General features: G+C 36.3%; 1 protein-coding gene across 1 annotated transcript in view; it reads left to right on the top strand.

Annotated features, from left to right (window-relative positions):
• The window catches only part of Lrp1b (LDL receptor related protein 1B), a 2,073,786-nt gene that overhangs the window by 1,550,253 nt on the left and 501,894 nt on the right, over nt 1–21,639 (top strand). Inside the window, exon 40 of the mRNA XM_055599725.1 lies at nt 488–859. Within this exon, the coding sequence (XP_055455700.1) occupies nt 488–859 (372 nt within the window). The remainder of the gene's footprint in view (nt 1–487; nt 860–21,639) is intronic.

Here is a 21,639-nt window from a genome sequence, read left to right on the forward strand (position 1 = left end):
AAAAATATATCTGACAAAAAGTACATAGCACAACTAGGGTATTAGAGAAGCAACTGAAATTTTTGTTTTGGATTATCTTTTAGAACAAAAGTTGTTAGGTGCTGGAAATGGTGGTCTTCAATATGTATTTCTGAATCATTGCTTCTTTGCCGATGGTTTTATTTATTTTTAAATATACTTTTTATTCCATTTCCTTCTATGAAAGATATCTTATATAATTTTGAAGATGGTAATAATGAATTTATTTATCCTTAAAAACTAATAGTAAGAACATACTTGATCTTCTCTTAGAAATAGTAATTTATGTCAAATATATGAGCGGTGAGGTACAACGAAGCCCACCCATTGCAATTCCCTCTGTTCCTCATGAACACCACTGAGATCGTATACATATACATATAATTCTTCAAATTGATATTCAAGAAACTAAAACCTGTGGTTTAATAATTCATTTAAAAAAATGTGTTTTGTGTTTTGCTGTTTTCAGGAACCAATGTCTGTGCCAAAGAAAATGGTGGCTGTAAGCAGCTATGCCTTTATCGAGGACATTCTCGGAGAACTTGTGCCTGTGCCCATGGATATTTGGCTGGGGATGGAGTTACTTGTCTAAGGCACGAGGGTTATTTGCTATATTCTGGAAGAACAATATTAAAAAGCATACATCTTTCTGATGAAACCAATTTAAATTCCCCAGTACGTCCTTATGAGAACCCACATTATTTCAAGAATATCATTGCCCTGGCCTTTGACTACAATCAAAGAAAAGAAGGTACCAATCGGATCTTTTACAGTGATGCACACTTTGGAAATATACAGCTTATTAAAGATAATTGGGAAGACAGACAAGTAATTGTGGAAAGTAAGTACAAACCCTAAGTTTTTGTGTGCAAGTGCCATTTGGTTTAGAGAAATAGCATGAAGCACTTGTACTCCCAAGAGTTCATGTTCAAGAATGACTAGGATTGTCTCATCTATCCAGTCCCTAAATATAAAGGCAGCAAGGACCTGCACACACTGTCAACAGTAGCTTTAATCATATCTACAACATCTTATCATCATATTTGCTGCAGATAAGTCTTGTAATACTGGTGATTTATTTTAATGGATCTCCTTCAAGTGTGGGTGAAATGCTAGCTTTAGTGTATCTCTAATAATATTCAGTTATTCTATTTTCTGAAGAATTATTGAATATCAGCATGTGTATGTATCTTGAGGAGGGGATGTTAAAGAAGTGATTTGAGTTTAAAGATTCATTTCAGTAGAGAGACCTTTTCCAGAATGCACAAGGTTCTAATTTGTAAAACAGCCCAAAATCATGGAAAAGAAATAACTTACTGCAACCATTGAAGCTTCTTGTTTCATTTAGGGTGGATTATCTACACAATTTACAAAAACCTCTTTTCTGTCCTCCAGTATTCATGAATACTAACATCTTCATACAGATTTTCTCTGCTGTGACTTTGCAATTTCTGTTTATTCCTTACTCTTTCTATTTCACTATACGAAATCAGTCTTTGTATCTATATTTTTAAATTGCAATATATTATATACATTTATCATAAATTTTTACATAATACAGTCTTAAACATGAAATGCCTATTTCACCAATGTCAATGCCATTTTGTGCAGAGCTGAAAACTACCATTTCCTATAGATTTTTTAAATGTATATATATATCTCTAATTATAAAAGTGAATTAATAGTCAATGTGTTTATTATCTAGTAGACCTATATTGACATATTGCAAACATTTATTTTAGCTCAAAGAACTCAGTTTTATTCTTTGGCAAGATTGTGCCCAATCTTGTATCCAGTATACACTATTATATTTAATTAATTTATTTATAAATGATTTGTTTGTTTCACAAATATGTTAAATACTTATTTGTATAAATGTGCTCTTTCATAAATGTAAATATGTGTTTCACGTAGAAATCTGGAAGGAAGTTTATCAAAAAACCCAAAACCAAGTTACCGAGCCAGTCACAGTGTATTTTATTTCTTAATAAATACAAGCACAAATACCTCATTAATTTATGTTTCTACATATTTTCTATGAAAAAGGTCATTTTCCCAAAGCTTTGCAAATAATAATTTTGTAGGATTTATTAGTTTATGGAAATAATTTATTCAAAAATACTTCTCTCTCTCTCTCTCTCTCTCTCTATATATATATATATATATATATTTGCTTGATAACAGTAAGATCCAGCATCTACTATGTTCAGTTTTTAAAATCAGTTCAGGTACGCATTCTACAATCACAAGGTCACAATTTTTATTCTATAGATTGTTACATTTGTTCATCATGTCATTCAAATTTGTACATTTATGGCTCAGGATCTTTTGGCTCCTCTCTCTGCTTCTGTCTCTTTCTCTCTTTCCATGTATCTGTAAAACAGTTATATAACTGTACAGATTAATATATATTTGATACTCATTGATTCTTTGGGTATGTCTGGATGAAGTTCACATTCATATTACTCTTCAGTTTGTCATTTCCCACGCTGATAGAATTCATCACCACAGCATATTAATTAACTTATTCATCATGTACAGTTTAGGCCCCTTAGGGGTAAAAGATTAATGTCTGTTCAGAGACCTTTAGAAGCTACAGTTTAATGAAGAAAACTGCAAGCAAACAATCATTTCAATACAGTAGATCTAGAAGATACCGGAGCTCTTTAGAGAATACACAATTGGCCTGGTGCAGAAATCATGAAAGTTTTAAAAGGTGATGCTGTGCAGTACTGAATTAAGGACATTTCCTGGGTAGATAGGAATGATCAGTTGGGTGGGCCAGGTGGTAGAAGAGAAGGGAAGATGCATGATTCTAGGTGTGTGCTTCTTAGAGTGTGAATCCCTAGGGATCCTGAGTGTACTACCAAGAGACAGAAGAGAACAAAATCATTCTCAAAATACATAAGTTTTTTAATCTCTGTCTTTTTCTTAGAGCTAACTTTGCTCTGCAGTTATAAAAGCCCTGGCTGTAATTGAACCTTAGCTTTCACTCACATCCATCCATACTGGAGGTCACTGTACTTTTTATTTTAACTTATGAATAAAAAAAACCAGCTCATTTAACTTAAGCCTAACCTTGAAGATAATATTAGGGTTTTTGTTTGTTTGTTTGTTTGTTTGTTTGTTTGTTTTTATACTCATTTTATCAGGTCCCTTCAGCATTCTGTATGAGGAAAAAGACAAAATACATGAGGCATTTATGTTGTCTTCTGAAGGAAGCCAGGCATTTGATTGATTGTAATCAGTGGGCTTTTTCCCCAGAAGCACTCCATCCACTCTCAAACAGGGAATAACATGGCAGGAATGGATGCACACCCAGGTGTGTGGCAGATATATTCTAGGGACCGTATATGATGCCGTCATTATGATATTTATTGCAAATAATATTTTAAAAATAAAACTTTAAAGTGAAAATTAGTTACTTATAAAGACACTCATTCATGATAATTACTTGACGGCTTCCTAACTCTTTTGAGACTTCTCTGATAAGATCTGTGATTTATAAGGTCTGTGAGTTCATGGCACAGCCTAATGGAATTGTCAACACTGGACAGAATATGTAAACAGGAACCAATGTTTTGCAAATGGTAGGGATAAGCGACCCATTGCACCAAGAGATAGACCAATACATTTCAATGTAATTGGGTGAGAAAGTCCAGACCCATGGTTTCAGAGTCTATACCACATTTACCCTTGTCCTGTGACTGTGAATTTTGAAAGAATCCACTCTTATCTAAAAACAAACAAACAAAAAACTTCCTATTAACTCTTTTCTCAGCATCGCTGTAATCAAACTAACATAGCAGATGAGAAGAGGATCCAGCCATCTTGTAGGCTGCCAGATAGTTAGAAAATCTGTGAAGTTATAAAAGTATTTTCTTCTTTAAAGAAAATTATCTTTCTTAGGAGGTTTTATTTATGTTATCATACATATCGACTCAACATTCTAGACTATGGCAATTTTGATAAATATTCAAAGCAAACTTTCATATTTAACTTTTAATTAAAAAATACTGGCTCTATACAATAACCACAGACCTACATCCTTTCTGGAGTCCTTTTATTTTCTTTTTTTAAATTTTTATTAATTACACTTTATTCACTTTGTATCCCCTTCCACCCCCGTAAATCCCTCCCTCCTCCCATCCTAGTCCCACCCGCCCTCTCCCTTTTCCACCCCTGTCCACTGATAGGGGAGGTCTTCCTCTCCTTCCTTCTTATCCTAGTCTATCAGGTCTCATCAGGAGTGGCTGCATTGTCTTCCTCTGTGGCCTGGTAAGGTTACTTCTGCCTCAGGGGGAGGTGATCAAAGAGCAGGCCAATCAGTTCATATCAGAGACAGTCCCTATTCTCATTACTATGGAACCCACTTGGACACTGAACTGTCATGGGCTATGTCTGAACTGGAAAAGATCATCCTGAGTGAGGTATCCCAAAAGCAGAAAGGCACACAGGGTATATACTCACTCATAAGTGGATATTAGACATATAATATAGGATAAACCTACTAAAATCTGTATACCTAAAGAAATTAATCAAGATGGAGGACTTTGGCTAAAATTCTCAATCCCCATTCAGAAAGGCAAAGAGGATAGACATCAGAAGAATGAGAAAACAGGGAACAGGACAAGGGCCTGCCACAGAGGGCCTCTAAAAGGCTCTACCTTGTAGGGTATCAAAGCAGATACTGAGACTTATGGCCAAACTTTGGGGCGGAGTGCAGGGAATCTTATGAAAGAATTGGGAAATAGTAAGTCCTGCAGAGAAGAGGAGCTCCACAAGGAAAGCAACAGAACCAATAATTCTGGGTATGGGGGTCTTTTCTGAGGCTGATAATCCAACCAAGTACCTTTCTGGAGTCTTTAACCATATCTGATAGCTTAATGATTCTCAGATCAAAAGGATTGTAACCCACTTGGATACTGAACTGTCATGGGCTACATCTGTGCTCTGAGATGAACTGATTGGCCTGTTCTTTAATTACCTCCCCCTGAGGGGGAAGCAGCATTACCAGGCCACAGAAGAAGACAATGCAGCCACTCCTAATGAGACCTAATTCACTAGGATCAGAAGGAAGGAAAAGAAGACCTCCCCTATCAGTGGACTTGGGAAGGGGCATGCATGCAGAGGGTGAAGGAAGGGAGGGATTGGGACGGGAGAAGGGAGAGAACCACAAGGGGGACTCAAAGTGAATAAAGTAGAATTAATAAAGAATTTTTTAAAAAAAGGATTGTAAACATTCTCAAAGTTGAAGAACTGAAAAAGATTTTAGCTTGAAGAAATAGAAAAGAAGTAATTTGGTAAGATTAAAATATAGATTTTATGGCACAAATGGCTGAGAGACAGGACTGGGATAGTAGGGGGACTCTGATATTAAAAGACTTTTTACATGTAAGAGGCTTTTAAAAGATTTATTGGGATGTAGTTTATGTCTTATAGTATTCATCAATTTAAATTGTCCATCTTAATGATTTTAATCTATTGTATAATTAATTTTTAAAGTTATTATATGAACATGTATTTACTCATATGTCTATGATAAAACAATACTACTTGTTTTACTTTTTACATAGAATTTATTAGCTTGTTTATTGTGTTTGTAAGTGTATTGATACTTGTATCATGATGAGCTGGTCGAGGTAAGAGAACAATGTGTAAGACTCTCTCACTCTCTACTTACTGCTCAATTGTGAATCTTTGTATTATTCCCACCAACTTCAAGAAAAAAAAACTTCTTGGGTAATGGCTAAGTAAGACACTGAAGTATAAGGATATAAGTATATTGTTAGCAATAATTTTCTTGCCATTTTATTTTAGATTAATAATATTAGGCTTCCCCTAAGATTCATGTATTCTCCACTCTTGATCAAATTAGAATGTATGAGTTCTGTGTCGTAGAGTGGGCCTTAAATCCGATCAAAGGGTGTTTGGTTACGCCCATAACGTATGTGTCACTGTTTGTAGCACTATATATTGCTTGTAGATCTCTGTTGAATGCTGAAGGGTTGGTATTTGGGGAAATGTTGATGATTGCCTTCCTCCTCTGCTAGTGTGCCTTTCAATGCCATGAACCTTAGTCAGTAGTGCTAAACTTTCTAGTTAGGCACCACCATGACTGTTCCATGTTCAATGATATAAGTAAGTGTTGCCTTCAGAAATAGAGCCTGACTGTCAGATTTCATAGACTAGCCAATAGCATTGTCTATAGCCTATGATGTTTGGGAGTTCCCATGGGTTTCCTTTGGCCAACAACTCAACAAGATATAACCCATCCTTGGCTCTGGAGGTTTTACTTGGTGTCATAAGCTGTCTCATTCAGGCATTGTCTCTCCTATTTATTGGTCATTCCATTTAGACTCATTTCATATTTGTAAATATTTTGGGAAGTTTCTACAATAGTAGATTTCCATATGTTTTTTTACTAATGGTCTTTAGTATTATATTTCCCCCTTCCCCCTTCTCTCTCATCCCTTTCCATACTGATTTCTCATATCCTAGTTTGCTTTGAAAGGATATATTCTATTTACCCTTCCTTGGGATAGCTGTTCCTCCCACACATAACAACATAACATGATTATTTGGATTGTAACACACATATCAAAAGCTTAAAAGCTAAAAACCACATATAAGAGAAAATAAACAATATTTGTGTTCTTGGGTCTAGTTTACCTCACTCACTTGGGGTGATATTTTCCAGTTCCATACACTTACATGCAAATCCTATAATGTGACTTTTCTTTTTTTTATGTTAATAAACAAAATGATTGAAAACAAAACCACAACAACCTTAAATGTAGAACAGCAAATATGTCAAACTGCAGCTAGATTTCATAGATGTAACTAAGGTAAATGCTTTCCCACTGTGAGGTATACTCAGGCATATGATGTGAAGTTAGCTCTATACACACACACACACACACACACACACACACCACTTAAAAGCACTATAGAGCAGAAAAAATGAAGAAGTTTTCATTATGCAATCCCAAAATGCTCCTTTGGGTTTTTGTTGTTGTTGTGACTCTAATACCAACTAAATCTGTCACAGACCCCAAACCTGTCCTTTCTTTCTTCAGCTTCTCATCATTCTGAGATTTTTCTAGAGGGGGAAGAGACATTCTGAGCCTAGATGCCTGTGTAGCCTTCTTATCTCCTACATAATTTTACCATCTTCTTTTCTCATGTTCCATCAATACTTTTATTTCAGGAGTTTCTTCCTATTTACTGGCAGTTCTCCAGACTTTGGTTCTCCCTCTGTCTAACGTCCTTGTATGTCTTACTCATTTCCTTCCTCTTCTGTATGTAAACTAGATTGGCCTTGAAATTGAGGCCATCCTCCTGCCTCAGCCTACAAGTACAAATATGCTGAGAAGAAAGTATATTCTCTCGTATTTGGGTTCAGCAGATATCTATTATGTCCATTTATTTAATTCCAACATTTCTCTGTTAGTTTTTTTCAGGAAGACATATCTATTGGTGAGAGTGGGGTATAAAGTCATCCACTATTATGGTATGAGGTTTAATAAATTTAGCTGTAGTTTTACTTCTTTTATGAACATGAGTGCCCCATGTTTGGTTTATAATTATTTAGAATTGCAATGACCTATTAATTAATAGATGTTTTGTAAACGAGAATGTACTTACTATCTTTCCTTATTTCTTCTGATTAGTTTGGTTTAAAGTCTATTTTGTCAGATATTAAGATGGCTACAACTGTTTTCTTCTTGTCTCCTTTTGTGTGGAATACTTTTTCTCTTTTAATGCATGCACCCTGAGATAATGTTTGTTCTTTATGGTGAGGTGTATTTCATGAATGCAGCAGAAAGATGGATCTTGCTTTCTAATCTAAGTCTGCATAATTTTGTTTTAAAGTTGAGTCCATGAATATTGAGGGTTATCGTTAGCAGTGTTTATTGATTTCTTTTGTTTTGTTTTTATGCTATGGGATTTTTCCTCTTCTTTTGATTATTTATATCTTGTGTCTCTTTTGGTGTGAATAACTTCTTCAGGTTGATTTTTTTTTTCTTCTACAGAGCTGATTTAAAGAAATTGCTTAAATGTAGTACAAAAAATGGATTTTTTTGTAGGAGATTGTGATTGATAGTTTTACTTGGTATAGAAGTCTACGCTGACATCTGTAGTTTCTCAGAGTTTGTAGAGCTTCTGGTTCTGAAAGTCTCCATTGTGAGGTTAAGTGTTATTCTAATGGGCCTACCTTTATGTGCTACTTTTTTCTTGTTGTTCCCCAGGAAGTTTTAATATGCTTTTTTTTTTTGTTGTTGTTGTTGTTCTGTATATTTAGTGTTTCAATTATTATGTGCCACAAAGTACTTTTTTCTAGGTCTATCTAATTGATATTCTGTATGCTTCTTGTACCTTAATAAGTACCTGCTTCTTTAGATTAATTTTTTTTTTCTTTTATGAGTCTATGAAGCATTTTTTTAAAAATTCTTTGATCTGGATTTCTTTCTCTTTCTTTAACCCTATTATTAATTTACTTTTTATTTTCATATGGTCACAGAAAACCTAAATATTTTGTATGTAGATATTTTCAGAGGCCACATTTTTTTTGAACATGCTATTCATTTCTCCTACCTCATCTTCACCATCTGAGAGTCTTTATTCCATGCCTTATAATCCGTTGGTCAGGGTTGCCTCTGAAGTTTTTGCTTAACATCATAAATTTTTCTTTTCCAATTTTTATTTCAGTTTATATTTTTATTTATTATTATTTTTTTGGTTCTACTGTCTACTGTCATGCTTTCAATTATTTTCATTATTTCTTTAAAATGTATTTTAATGTGTTCATAGCATCTTTAAGAGCTTTGCACATATTCAAAATTGCTGTTTTAAAGTTCTTGTCTTGTGCCTCAGCTTACTGCATTTCTCAGGACCTATTGCTATATGGTTACCGTTGCTATTGCTATATGGGTTCCGTTGGAAGCTTGTTGCTTTGGCTATTCATGTGTGTATTTTTTTCATTGAGATCTAGGCATCTAGAGTTATTATGTTTCAGTCTTTCTTCTGCTGACATCTGGTTCTGTCTTTGTTAGATGCATAGTTGGATCTGAGGTTTCTGTTGACCCCTCTTGATTCTAGGCTACTATGGTAGCTGTTAGGTCCCTGATATAGAGTGCTGCTGTGGGTCACAAGTGACAGAAATAATAGAGATTAGTTAGGAGGAAATGCTGAGTGGGGCTAAATGGAAGATCTACTCGGACTGGTACCAGAAGGAATAATGAAAATTGCCTACCTGAGTTGCAGCCCAGTATGTCCACTGGAGATGACTGCTAAAAAGAGTTTCTGTGGACTGACAGCTGACAGAAAAGAATGGAGATGAACTCAAAGAGAAGACTGGCAGTGTCTATGGGAAAAAGCTGAACTAGATCTACACCAAAAGATCGTGCTCCCCAAAAATGAAGGTAGCGTGTTAGGAGGGGTTCCTGCAGTTAAGCTGCAGTAGGATATTGATGAAAGAGCTAGCCAGGACAGCAAGAGTCTAAGTCCACAGTGAATGGAGGTGGTGTGGGAGGAGAGATCCCTGCAAGAGGCTACTACAGGACAAAGAGTAAGTCTAGAGAGATCAAAATAGGAGGAAGAAAGGGTACCGACAATTGCCACCTGAGTCCTAGCCCAATGTGGACACTATAGGTCTCTGGTAGAAAGTATTTCTGTGGATTGTCAGCTAACACAATGCAATAGAGTAGGAAATTTTACAGGAAAAGTGCTAAGCTGAGGTGGAATCCCACAAAAATCATAAATTGCCAGATTTATTATAACAAATAATTTTATTTGTTGATTATCTAGAATGTTAGAATATTTTGTTGTAAATTATTTTTACTATGTATATTAGAACACTTATCTTGTTAAAAATAATTAATATGGTTATAGGTATGAGTCCATGTATTAAGGTCTGGTTTGATAATGAATTAAGTCCATATTGAGCCCAAATTACACAAACATTTTTGAAATATTTTCCTTACGAATTCTACCACCAAGAAATCGCTAATTTGTTAAAGATTGCTATCTAGAATTTTGTACAACCACTTTGGAAATCAATCTGGTGTTTTCTCAGAAAATTAGTAAGAGTGCTATCTTAAATTCCAGCTATAGCACTCCTAGGCATATCCAAAATATGCTCAAGTATACAACAAAGATATTTGCTCAACCATGTTCGAAGCAGATTTATACTTAATAGCCAGAACCTGGAAACAACCCACATGTCCCTCAACAGAGGAATGGATGCAGAACTTACGGTACATTTACACAATGGAATATTACTCAGCAATTAAAAACAAGGAAATCATGAAATTTGCAGGCAAATGATGGGAACTGGAAAAGATCATCCTGAGTGAGGTGAGTCAGAAACAGAAAAACACATATGGCATATTAATAGTGGATATTAATCATATAATATAGGATAAACATATTAAAATCTATAAACCTAAAGAAGCTAAACAAGAAGGCAGACCCTAGGGAAGTTGCTCAATCCTCACTCAGAAAGCAAACTGGATAGACATCTGAAGAGGGAGAAAACAGGGAACAGAACAGGAGCCTACCATAGAGGGCCTCTGAAAGACTCTACCCAGCAGTGTATCAAAGCAGATTCTGAGGCTTATAGCCAAATTTTGGGCAGAGTGCAAGGAATCTTATGAAATAAGGGGGAAATAGAAAGATGTGGAGGGGACAGGAGCTCCACAAGGAGACCCACAGAAACAAAAGATCTGGGCCTAGTGGTCTTTTCTGAGACTGATACTCCAACCAAGGACTATTCATGAAGATAACCTAGACCTCTTGCTGAGATGTAACCTATGGCAGCTCAGTGTCCAAGTGTGTTCCCTAATAAGGGGAGCAGGGCTGTCCCTGACATGAACTCAGTGGCTGGCTCTTTGATCATCTCCTCCTGAGTGGGGAGCAGCCTTGCTAGGCTACAGAGGAGGACAATGCAGCTAGTCTTCATGAGACATGATTGGCTAGGGTCAGATGGAAGGGGAAGAGGACCTCATCTATCAGTAGACTGAGGGAGGGGTATGAGAGGAGAAGAGGGAGGGAGGATATGATTGGGAGGGGATAAGGGAAGGGGGCTCCAACTGGGATACAGAGTGAATAAATTAAAATAATAAAAAATAAAAAAGGTAAAAAACCAAAAAAGAAAAACACAAAACAAAACAAAATGCAATTTAGCCTTGGATGCTATGGAACAATTTATCTTAATTTTAGGTGTATCATAATCTTTTTTGAAAATGACTAATTTCAGAAAATTTGAATCAGTGCTTTAAAAGTTTTTACATATGTTTTTGTTTGTTTGTCTGCATGTGGGAGCTCACATACTACAGTATATGTATGAAGATCAGTGTGCAACTTTCAGGACCCAACTTTTTGCTTCTGGGATGTATATTTCAGGGATCCAACTCAAGTCATCAGGCTTGCTGGAAGGCCTCTATCTGCTGGGCCATTTTGCATGTCCTTCAGTATATATTTAAAAATATTAGATGATATCCAGACTTTTATCACAGCACAGTAGAAGTAGACAAATCTCTATGAATTTGAGAATAGTGTGGTCTGTATGATGATTCTAGCCAAAACTGCCTAGTGAAGATATGTCTCAACCATCAAACCAACCAACCAACCAACCAATCAACAAACAACAAAAACAATAACAAAATAATAATAATTAAAAAAACACATCACATAAGCCATCCTCCATATCAAAATAAGGTTAAGAATTTTCATTTTAAGATGGATGTGGTGGGTGCATGCTTTTAAGTACAGGCACCCAGGGAGGCAGAGGCAGGCAGATCTCTGTGAGTTAGAGACCACCCTTGTCTACAAAGTAAGTCCAGGACAGCCAGGGCAACACAGAGAAAACCTGTTTAGAAAAACCAAACTGATTTTTATTTTTTCTTTAAGTTTAGTACATAAAATGGTGGGAAGAAGGCTCTCACCTCACACTTTCCAACTCTTTCAGAGAACTTATTATCTAAACTTTAAAGAAGCCATGCCAAGAGCTATTAAATACAATTCAGTATTTTTATTAAATGCTTACTCTATTCTATGGATACTTAGACATGGGAGGATAAATATGCAATGCATATTGTTACCTGTTAAAATCTGTGCCAAGGAAAAATGTAAGTAACATTTATAAATATACATATATCATATTTATTTCATATATAATACATACACACACATATATATGTTTTATATACATATATGTGTATGCTGGTTATAGATATATCTGACTACGGTTTCAACTCCCCAACTACTAGTAAACAAATTGTTGAAAATGCATACTTTGAAGCCATCTCTCACTTGAAAAACAGAATTCTAGATACAACATTTAACAAGAATATTAAGAAAAAAACTGCTAATCTGAAAAACAAGATAGAATTTTTCTTAAATAATAATAATAATAACAATAGAAAGCTGAAAAAACAGCTATGACTTCTGCTGTCTGAATACTCTGCTCTGGCTATATAATCTTGCTGTCAGGGTTTGAAAAGGGTTCCTTTAAATCAAGACCTCGTAGATAACTGCTCTGTGGGGCAATATGGTTGAAATACAGATGCACTATGCATTTTCTGCTTCCTGGGCCACTGACTCTTGGGAAATTACTAATCCTGGAGGCTCTGGAGGACAGAAATGACTGTGACATCAACTTCCCAAGGAATGGGGTCAGAGCTGGTCAGTTGTAAAAGAGATGGCTGCAATTTAAAGGCCAAGGTCAAACCAAGGTAATTACAAAAGCACTTTCTAAAAATATGAATGCTGGTATCCAGGTTAAATAATCTCTTCACTCAAAAACTATCTGAACATTCAGTCTCCACCATTCATAGATTCTTCTGGAAAATAACTTCTTAAAAGAACTCTTCAATAAGACAATAAATACAGAACAATCTAGAAAAGTTAAGGTAGTGCATCAAGGAGACAGTGAAAAGAAATATCCCATAAAAGCAGCAAAGATTACTGAAATAAAATACATGAATTACATGCATAAAAGAACTGCTATAATGTCTTGGAATTATTTGACAGGAGGAATTAATGCTCTAGTAATAACAGGTGCACGACTGAGATCAAAAGTAACTAGAAAAGTAAAAGGCAGTACAAAGTGACACATTTAAGATGGCATGAGTTTCTCCTATTAGAACCAACCACCTAATTCCCCTCTCATAGTCCTGTTCTCCACCTGTGCCTAGACAGTGGCAGTCACACATTGGTTGTTCCTATCAAATAGTCAAGAGAAGCAAGGTTAGGGAAAAGGTCTTCCTGTTGTCGCACAGCCTATGATTTCCATTCATAATTACATGTCTGTCTTCCTGCGCTTAAAGAAAGTCAGTGCAGCATGAAGCAGGGTGTGTGGCCAAGGCTGTTCATCTTCCAAAGCAAGCAGCGTCAAGAGGGTGCCTGTGCCCAGTTAGATCCTGTGTTCTGTTCTCACTATCTCCCTAAATATTCAAAATATGAGCAAAATGGAGGATATTTTATCTTCAAAACTCAACAGAGATTACTAATCAGTTATCTTTGACTGAATGCCAGTATGAAATAGTATGAATAGAAACCCAGAAAATAAGGTGACGATGCAATTCCGATAGCATGATTGGCATATGGTTTGGACTTGAAATTCATGCTGACCCAATTGCCAATGCTACCTTTGAAGGAGTAGGGATTTTGAAAAATAATAGGTCTTTGGAAATGATTGTACCTTTATCATGGGAGTGTACTTTTTTTGTGAGAATGGAGTGTTACAAAACAAGGAGTCCTTTGTTCTGTCTTTTCTTCCCTTGCTTAGTTGATACTCCACTCTTTACACTGTTGTGATTCAGTAGAGACTGCTCCCTTGCTCATGTACTTTTCAGCTTCCAGATGTATGAGTTAAAAACCAAAAAAGTCACCAAAACAAAACAAATAAAACTTCTCTCTACTACAAATTACCTTCATTCAGGCACCCTGTAATTGCCAGAAAGTAGAATATAACATGAAGTGAAACAATACAGCTTAATATACTTAATATGGCAATTTCGCCGTCCTCCTTTTGAAACTTCAGGATGATAGAAACGTGTGTAACCTAAGAACAGAAATTATAATTAACCCATGAATGTGTGAAAACTTCATAACAATAGAATACTGAGTTTTGCTGTATTCACAGAACTGTGAGATTTGGATGGGTGATATGATTGAGATACATTCAGAGTAGGTATGTGATACAATACAGTCCTGCCTGCTAGGCTGACAAGATGGCATCCATCTAGAAAAGCAATCATCTTGTGGAAGTGCCTGTTGATTGATCATTTAATCTGATAGGTAATGAGGGAAAATGAGGTTAATTTAGTCTCTATTCAAAAGGCACTTCCCTTTCTGCCAGTGTTAAACAGGGAACAGAGTTCAGAGAGAAGTCAAACATTGTTTCACAGTAATATCAGAAAGGAGATTTCCTAGAAGGCTGTATCCGGTTGGCACGAACTATGCAAATGCGTGGAGAAGCTGATTAAAACTTATTTGAAGATCATGGCATGCTTAACCTAATTTACTATGGAAGTGTATATTCAGAATGTAAAGAAGTTCATTGAAAAGTAGAAAAATTAGCACCAATGTCTCTACAGCACAGTTTGTCAGGATGATATACTTGAGACAAATGGCCAAGCTAAAAGCTAGGGCATGAGAAACAATATATTCATTTTCACATGGTCTCTAATGCAGCTTGTTTTTGTCCTGTGTAATTTGCACTTAATGAAATAAAGTGAAATCTCATGTTTCCTGACACGTGTTCGTAAAATAATATACCTGAATTCCATTCTATTAAATGTCTAATTTCCTTTAAAAGTTCAATGTGCTGTATCTTAGCCTGTGTTCTGCTTGGTTAATTGGTATCCTCTCTTCACATTTTTATTTTCAGTTAGCTTTTCCTCATACCCGCAGCCACCCAGGCATGAATGATCTCAAACAGGAAAAAGTATGTCTTCCCCAACTCTTTAGAACAGTCATTAGCTATCTTTCACATAACATAGTCCTTTTCTTTTCATTGTTCTGGTCTCCAGGTGGCTCGTTGCTGGCCATTGTTTCAATATCCCAACCCATTACAGATATGTAGATTACTATGTTAACTGCTGCTGTAAATACCCCTGGGGGTAATTTGATCTCTGTTGTGAATTACTAAAATGGGGAACAATCAGGGAATAGTCATCAAAAGAAAGAGTTGTGCATTCTTTGACAGTCAGAGAATGGAGTCCTGGAAGTTACAAAGTTGTGGGGAGATTTTCTGTGGCAGAAATATCTACCACTTAGTAATAGAAAGCTGTGGGGTTAGTTTAAAAAGAATTGCAGAGGCTTGCTGAGTAAAAGGAAGGAAGGTCCTTCCAGCCAGGAAGATGAAGGGCTGCATGCTAGCTGCCTGTCATCCCAGGGTTGATGATAGATAATGATCTCTGGCAAAGGTAAAAGAACTAATGCTTTAGCCTTACTAATATTTCCAGGTTACTTTATTTTCTGAGAGTACCATTAAGGCAGCAGTATTTTTCTTACATGTAAATGGTCTGTGACAAGTGATTTTTTTTTCTTTTTCTTAGCTTTATAACAATAATTCATTTTTCCACTCTTCTGAAAGGGAACAAAATCCAAGAGTAGAATGGCAATATTTCTGCTCTTCCTTGGAACTGGCTTCTGCGTTTGCAGCGGTCATCCTCAATGATCCTCATAGTTCCCTGCCCTGTAAAAACACACCTTGCCTTCTCTTTAAGTGTTTAAGTTTTTGGTTCTTGAAGTATATCAGTTATAGTGATGGTTAGGCCTATTTTGTTGACTTAATTTCTTTCATTTTGTTTTAATTCAAAAAATAAAATATATTTCCTGTAATGGAAGCTTTGGTTTCTTTGTATGTTATATAAATATGCTTTTGTTTTAATCCCAAGTGTGGGATTTTAGTTGGTCTATAGTTTGTCCATACCTGTTAATTGTCATATATGGGATGTGATCTTTGCCAGCTGGTAACTACCTTCCATTTGAGGCAAGGAGGGGCATACTCTAAGACTCTGAGAGTACAACTATGAGGCTGGGAAAGAGACTGGGTGGTGTCCTGGAGAGGCGTTATGTGGGGTGTTCATTATTGGCATGTAGCATGAAGGGGTTTTGAGAGATGGTGTGGCAGTGTAGAGCAGACAGAGAGAAACGCTTCGGGGTGCAGCAACTGGAGGAGACTGCTACCAGTGTCTGTGTTTGACGGAGATTGGTATAAAACCCTAAAAGAAACCCTTGACCCTATATGACGGGAAGAAGTAAAGGGGTCTGGGCCCCCTCTCCCCTATAACCCTTTCTTCCTCCTACTGAAGTTTGGGGGGTTGGTGGAAAGGAGATAGAGGCCTAAACACCCAAAATAGAGTTTTAAAAAAGACCGCTCTAGGTGGCTTTCTGCTACACTTTCTATCATGTGTTTACTCCTCCAGATCATCCCAGATCCTCCCCACCTGCCTACCCACTCAATTTTATGCTTCTCCATTTCTCTCTCTCTTTCAAAATCAACAAAACACAAAAATGAAAATCAAAACAACCTAAAAACAAGACAAAGGATAACAAAATGAGTGTACCCCAAATCCTTGGAGACAGAGACAGACAGAGAGAGACAGGGTGACAGAGAGAGACAGAGCGACAGAGACAGTTATTCAAACTATTCCTGGAAAAGGAGCCTGCTGGATAGTGTGGTTTAAGAAAACGGATTTTCCCTTTGCCAGCAGGTATCAATTGCAAATAGCTTCCTGTCTGGGAATGGGACCTCTTGTCAACCTCTACCTCTCATTGCACTGACACCATCTGACTAGAACCCCTGTGGGTCTTACGCAAGCTGCCCAGTTTCTGGGCGTTCATACGGGTAGCAGTTCTCTGGTTCCTGGAAAACATTGTTTCCTCAGAGCTGTCCACCACTTCTGGCTCTTATAGTTTTTGCAGCTTCTCTTCTGCATAGATCCCTGAGCCTTGAGAGGAAGGGTTTGATGAAGACATTCCATTTAGGACTGGGCACGACACAGTCTCAAACTCTATCCTTGTGGGTCTCTGTGTCGCTTCTTATCGACTCTAAGATAAAATTTCTCTGATTACGGAAATACTGACACAGATGTCTTGTTCCTCCAGCGCACATGCTTTCTTAAACAATGGCATAAAGTCATGCTGTGTGCTACTGTTCATTTTAATCAAAACTATGTTGAAAGTGCTTTGTAATGTAATTCCATGGAAAACTCACTGCTTTAACGGTAGTTAGAAACTAAAGTATTGTCTGGATTTATTGCAAAGTAATATTTCTAATCCGTGAGCAGAAAGAATCACAGTTAGATGTCATGTAGTATAATACTTTCAGCCAAAAATATTATTACATTTCTATAGTCTCCAATGTTTAATTATCATTTTGCTCTTGTCACATTTAATTCAATTCTCAAATATTTAGTATCTACCAAGCACAGTCTAGAAAGTCTCATTTAAAATAAAATATTAAAAGTTGCATAATCTTAAAGAAATAAAGTTCTTTCTTTTCTTGCATCTCTTTAGCAGAAGGATTTTAATTAGGTGTAGACAGTGAAGGATTTTTTTTTTTATAAAAAATACTAAACTATGATTTTTGGTGATATGAGATAGTCTTTACTAATGTGATTTGTAATCTTTTGCTTTGTAGATGTGATTGAATTAATATATAATTTTCATTTATTTATTCCTTTGTTGTTTTTATTTCATTTATTCCCAAATACATTTGAGCATTTAGAAATGTATGTATTTTTATTTTATGTAGTTAGTGTTTTCTCACCTGCAGAGTGTCTGCACAGCATGTGAACGCATGGTACCAGCAAAGGCCAGAAGAGGGCACCAGCTGGAAGAGAAGTTACAGATGTTTATGACCAGCCACGTGGGTGCTGGCAGTCAAACCTGGGTCTTCTGGATGAGCAGCCAGTGCTTCTAATCATTGATCAGTCTCTCTAGCCCCTTAAGAATTTAAAATATAGCATTATATTATAGGGATTTAAAATTTAGTACTAATTAGATATTTTTACTTGGCATATTTTAAATGATACAATTTGTGATGTAATAAGACTGGGGAAACTTTCTGGTTTTGAAATTAGAGGCCACAAATCAAACAGCTTCCTTTCTTTGATACTCATCACTAATGAGGATTTTGGGCAAAAATGCTGAATGTTCTGATTCAGCAGTCTTATTCCCTGTGAGTTTGCTCCACACAGTTCAAGTTTATACATATGTGGACTATGTCAAGTGCCACAAAAATCAGGAATGTCAGAAAAATTGAGGAAGTGAATTTTAAGTTTGTGTTAAAATCATATTTATAATGCACAAATAATACACTTCTTGCTCATTGCTTTCACATAACTCACTATCCAACAAACTTGGTATCCCTGATTTTCTGTATCCCTTCCTCTTTCTGTGTTGGCTCTATCAGTTCCTGAGACAAATCCACATCCTGTTTCAGTTGAAACTGTGAGCTTTGGCATCAGTGGTATCTGGATTCAAATCACCTCATCTGTTGTGATGCAATGTACCTGAATCTCTGCTGAGAGTTTGGTTGAGAAGTGACATTAATTCACAGTGTATAAGAGGGTTAATTAACACGGTGCCAGTGGATTATTGTCACCTTGTCTTGCATGTGAACCAGGGGAAAATGAGCTGTTTCCCTCTAAAAAAAAAAAAAAAAAATGAGCATGGTTTGAGTTGGGCTTCATCCCTCCTCCCCTCCCAGTCCTATCCTCCATCCCTTCCCCTTTCCCCCTCATCTATTTCTCAAAAAAGGGGAGCTCCATTTCTCATTCACCCCAGCTCATCAAGTTGTATCAGGATGAGCATTTCTTCTTCCCCTGTGGCCTGGCAAGGCAATCCCACCACAGGGAAAACTAAGACATAGGTCAATGTCCAATGCAGTCTCTACTTTCCTTACTTGAGGACCCACATGAAGCCTAACCTGTCCACCTTGGGGGCCCTAGGTCCAGTTCAGGCATGGTTCTTGGTTAATGCTTCCACTTCAGCAAGCTCCTCTGGGCCCTGGTTAGTTGGCTTTCTTGGTTTTCTTGTGGAGGTCTTGTCACCTCCAGGTCTTTTCCTCTACCATCTCACTTTTCCACAAGACTACCTACACATCACTCAATGTTTGGGTGTGAGTCCCAGCATCTGTTCTGAGGTACTGCTGGGTAGAGTCTCTTGGAGTAGAAGTCTGACAGGCTTCTATCTGCAGGCTTAGCAGAGTATCCTTCATGGAGTCAGCGGTTGGCACATTCCCATAGGGTGGATGTTCTCCTCTCTCTCCTAGGAGACTAGTCTAGTTAGAGGATGCCCTCTTCAGTCTCTATGTCCTCAGGGACTAAGAGTCTCTGCTTGAGTTCCCCTGGACTTAGGTCTCCAGCTTGTCACAGACAACCCCCATCTTCTTTTCTCTATAGACCTTCTGTCCTCCCACCCTTGCTCTTCCCAGGTCTGATCTAACACACCTGAGGTATGGCCAGTGTCCTGTGTTTAATTGTTTTGAAAGGCATGAAGGAAATAAGAACAAAATCCTTTAATGTACCTCTACTGATGTGTCTGATTCTTTCCCTTTTTAAAAGTCTTCTATTTTCTCATTAATCATTTCTAGAACTATGACAAAATATTTGAAAATTCTTCCTGTCACTTGCTATTAATTCTTCCATATACATGCACATATATGTATGTGTTTTTGTGTGAGAGAGATTTATATATCACTATATTATTGTGTGAAAGGCAATATTCATGGTTTATAAATAATTACCTTTATTTGACCTCATTTGATAGTTCCTTGGGCCACTATATGAGACAGATGGCCAGTATCAATATGGTAACGAAAAAAATTACCATATATATTTTGCTAATGAATGAAAAATGAAACACTTGCATGCAGCTATGCAGATGTTTCCTTCCGTTACTATGCTGTGCATGTGCATGAACATGCTTAAGCAGAAGCATGTGTGCATGTCTGCAAATATATATAAAGGACAAAAGATGATGTGGGGATTTTGATTAATTTCCATCATGATTTTTTTTTTTTTTGCAAGAAGTCCTTCATGTAAAAATAAGAGTTTCGGGAGGACAAATATTTCATGTGTACAAAGTTGCTGAAATATTGGAATATACTATGGCATGCATCTAATAACAGATAAACAGATCATAATATAATTAATGTAATATAGATACTACAAAGCATTACTTTGAGAGAATGTTGAAACTGTTTCAGTTCTTAAAGTCAGTCAAACCTGCAGGATTTTAGGTGAATTGTATGAGCTAAACAGTCTATGTAAGAAATGAGGTTATGGAGTATAAGGAAAAGGAACAGATGGTTTCTGAAAGGTATTTAAACAAAGCTAATGGATTTTCCAAAACAGAAAATAGACCAAAGTTGCAGTACTCTCTGCACCAGAGAAATTGTATGAAAAACCATCACTATTTTAAAGTACATCTAATAATATTATACAAGAAACATGGAGAAAAGGCAACATAATTAACAATCATTCTGTCTTGAGACCTTATCTAAAAAATCACGTGCATAAATTTGTTTGTTTCTTTTTTCAGGGGATTGAAAAGTAAATGGTTTAACTCTGTTGCCTGAAGTTGCAGAAATGGGCTTTGGATAGGATGACTTCAGGGCAAAATAATCCTAGCTAAGAGTAGGTAACTTGGCTAGTTTTCAGCCAGGTAGAGTCTTCAAAGAAAATTTCTTTATTATTCAAGTAATGTGTAGTGGTTACTTGTTTTGCCCACACATGGAGAAATAGGAACAGCACTCGTCTTTCTGTCATTTCATGGGAAACAGATGCTTTTCAAATTACAGCAATCTAAAGCATTGTATTTAATTCTTCATTTTCAACTTACCAGCTGCTTTAGAACCCAAGTTTCTTTAGGAAATATGATAATGAATACATTCTGTCATATATATATATATATATATATATATATATATATATATATATATATAATCTTTTTCAATTATAGTTACATCATTTCCTCCTTCCTTTTCCTCCTTCCAAACCCTCCCATATCACCAGAGATCTAGCAATTTCTTACATCATGACCTGCCACCACTGCGGGAGGCCTTGGACTGAACACTGACTTTACATGAGTCATTGAGCTGACACAAGAAGTGTCTTTGATGGCAGAACTTCAAATTCTCTTCTTTAGTTTTTTTCAACATTTGCATTTTCAAAATCCACATCTTTATTTAGATACCTATCCAAAACTTTCTCTTTCTTTTGACACAGAGTGCCATTTTGTTTTCCAGATGCCTTAAATTCTATCTTCCTGTCCCATCTTTCTAAGGGCTGGAATTATAGCACCATTCCATTACACCTGTAAATTTTGTTTTTTTTTAATGTCCTTAGGGTTCTGGAATAAACTTCATAATGACTGAATGTGAAATTGGTACATAAACATATTCCTTATCATCTTTTATGTAATACAAAAATATTAATTGCTGTATGCAACATTTTCACTTTTTTTATTCACTTATTTCTTGGTTTATAACTGAATTATACACAGTAGAAAAGATTCAGTATTTATCATGAATTAACAATCAAGGTCTTCTATAAGAAGCATCTCTAATTATTTGGACATCCTCTATCCTGTCTGAAAATG

Source organism: Psammomys obesus, unplaced genomic scaffold (assembly GCF_907164565.1).
Source record: "Psammomys obesus unplaced genomic scaffold, mPsaObe1.curated_primary_1811, whole genome shotgun sequence".
Lineage (NCBI taxonomy): Eukaryota > Metazoa > Chordata > Mammalia > Rodentia > Muridae > Psammomys > Psammomys obesus.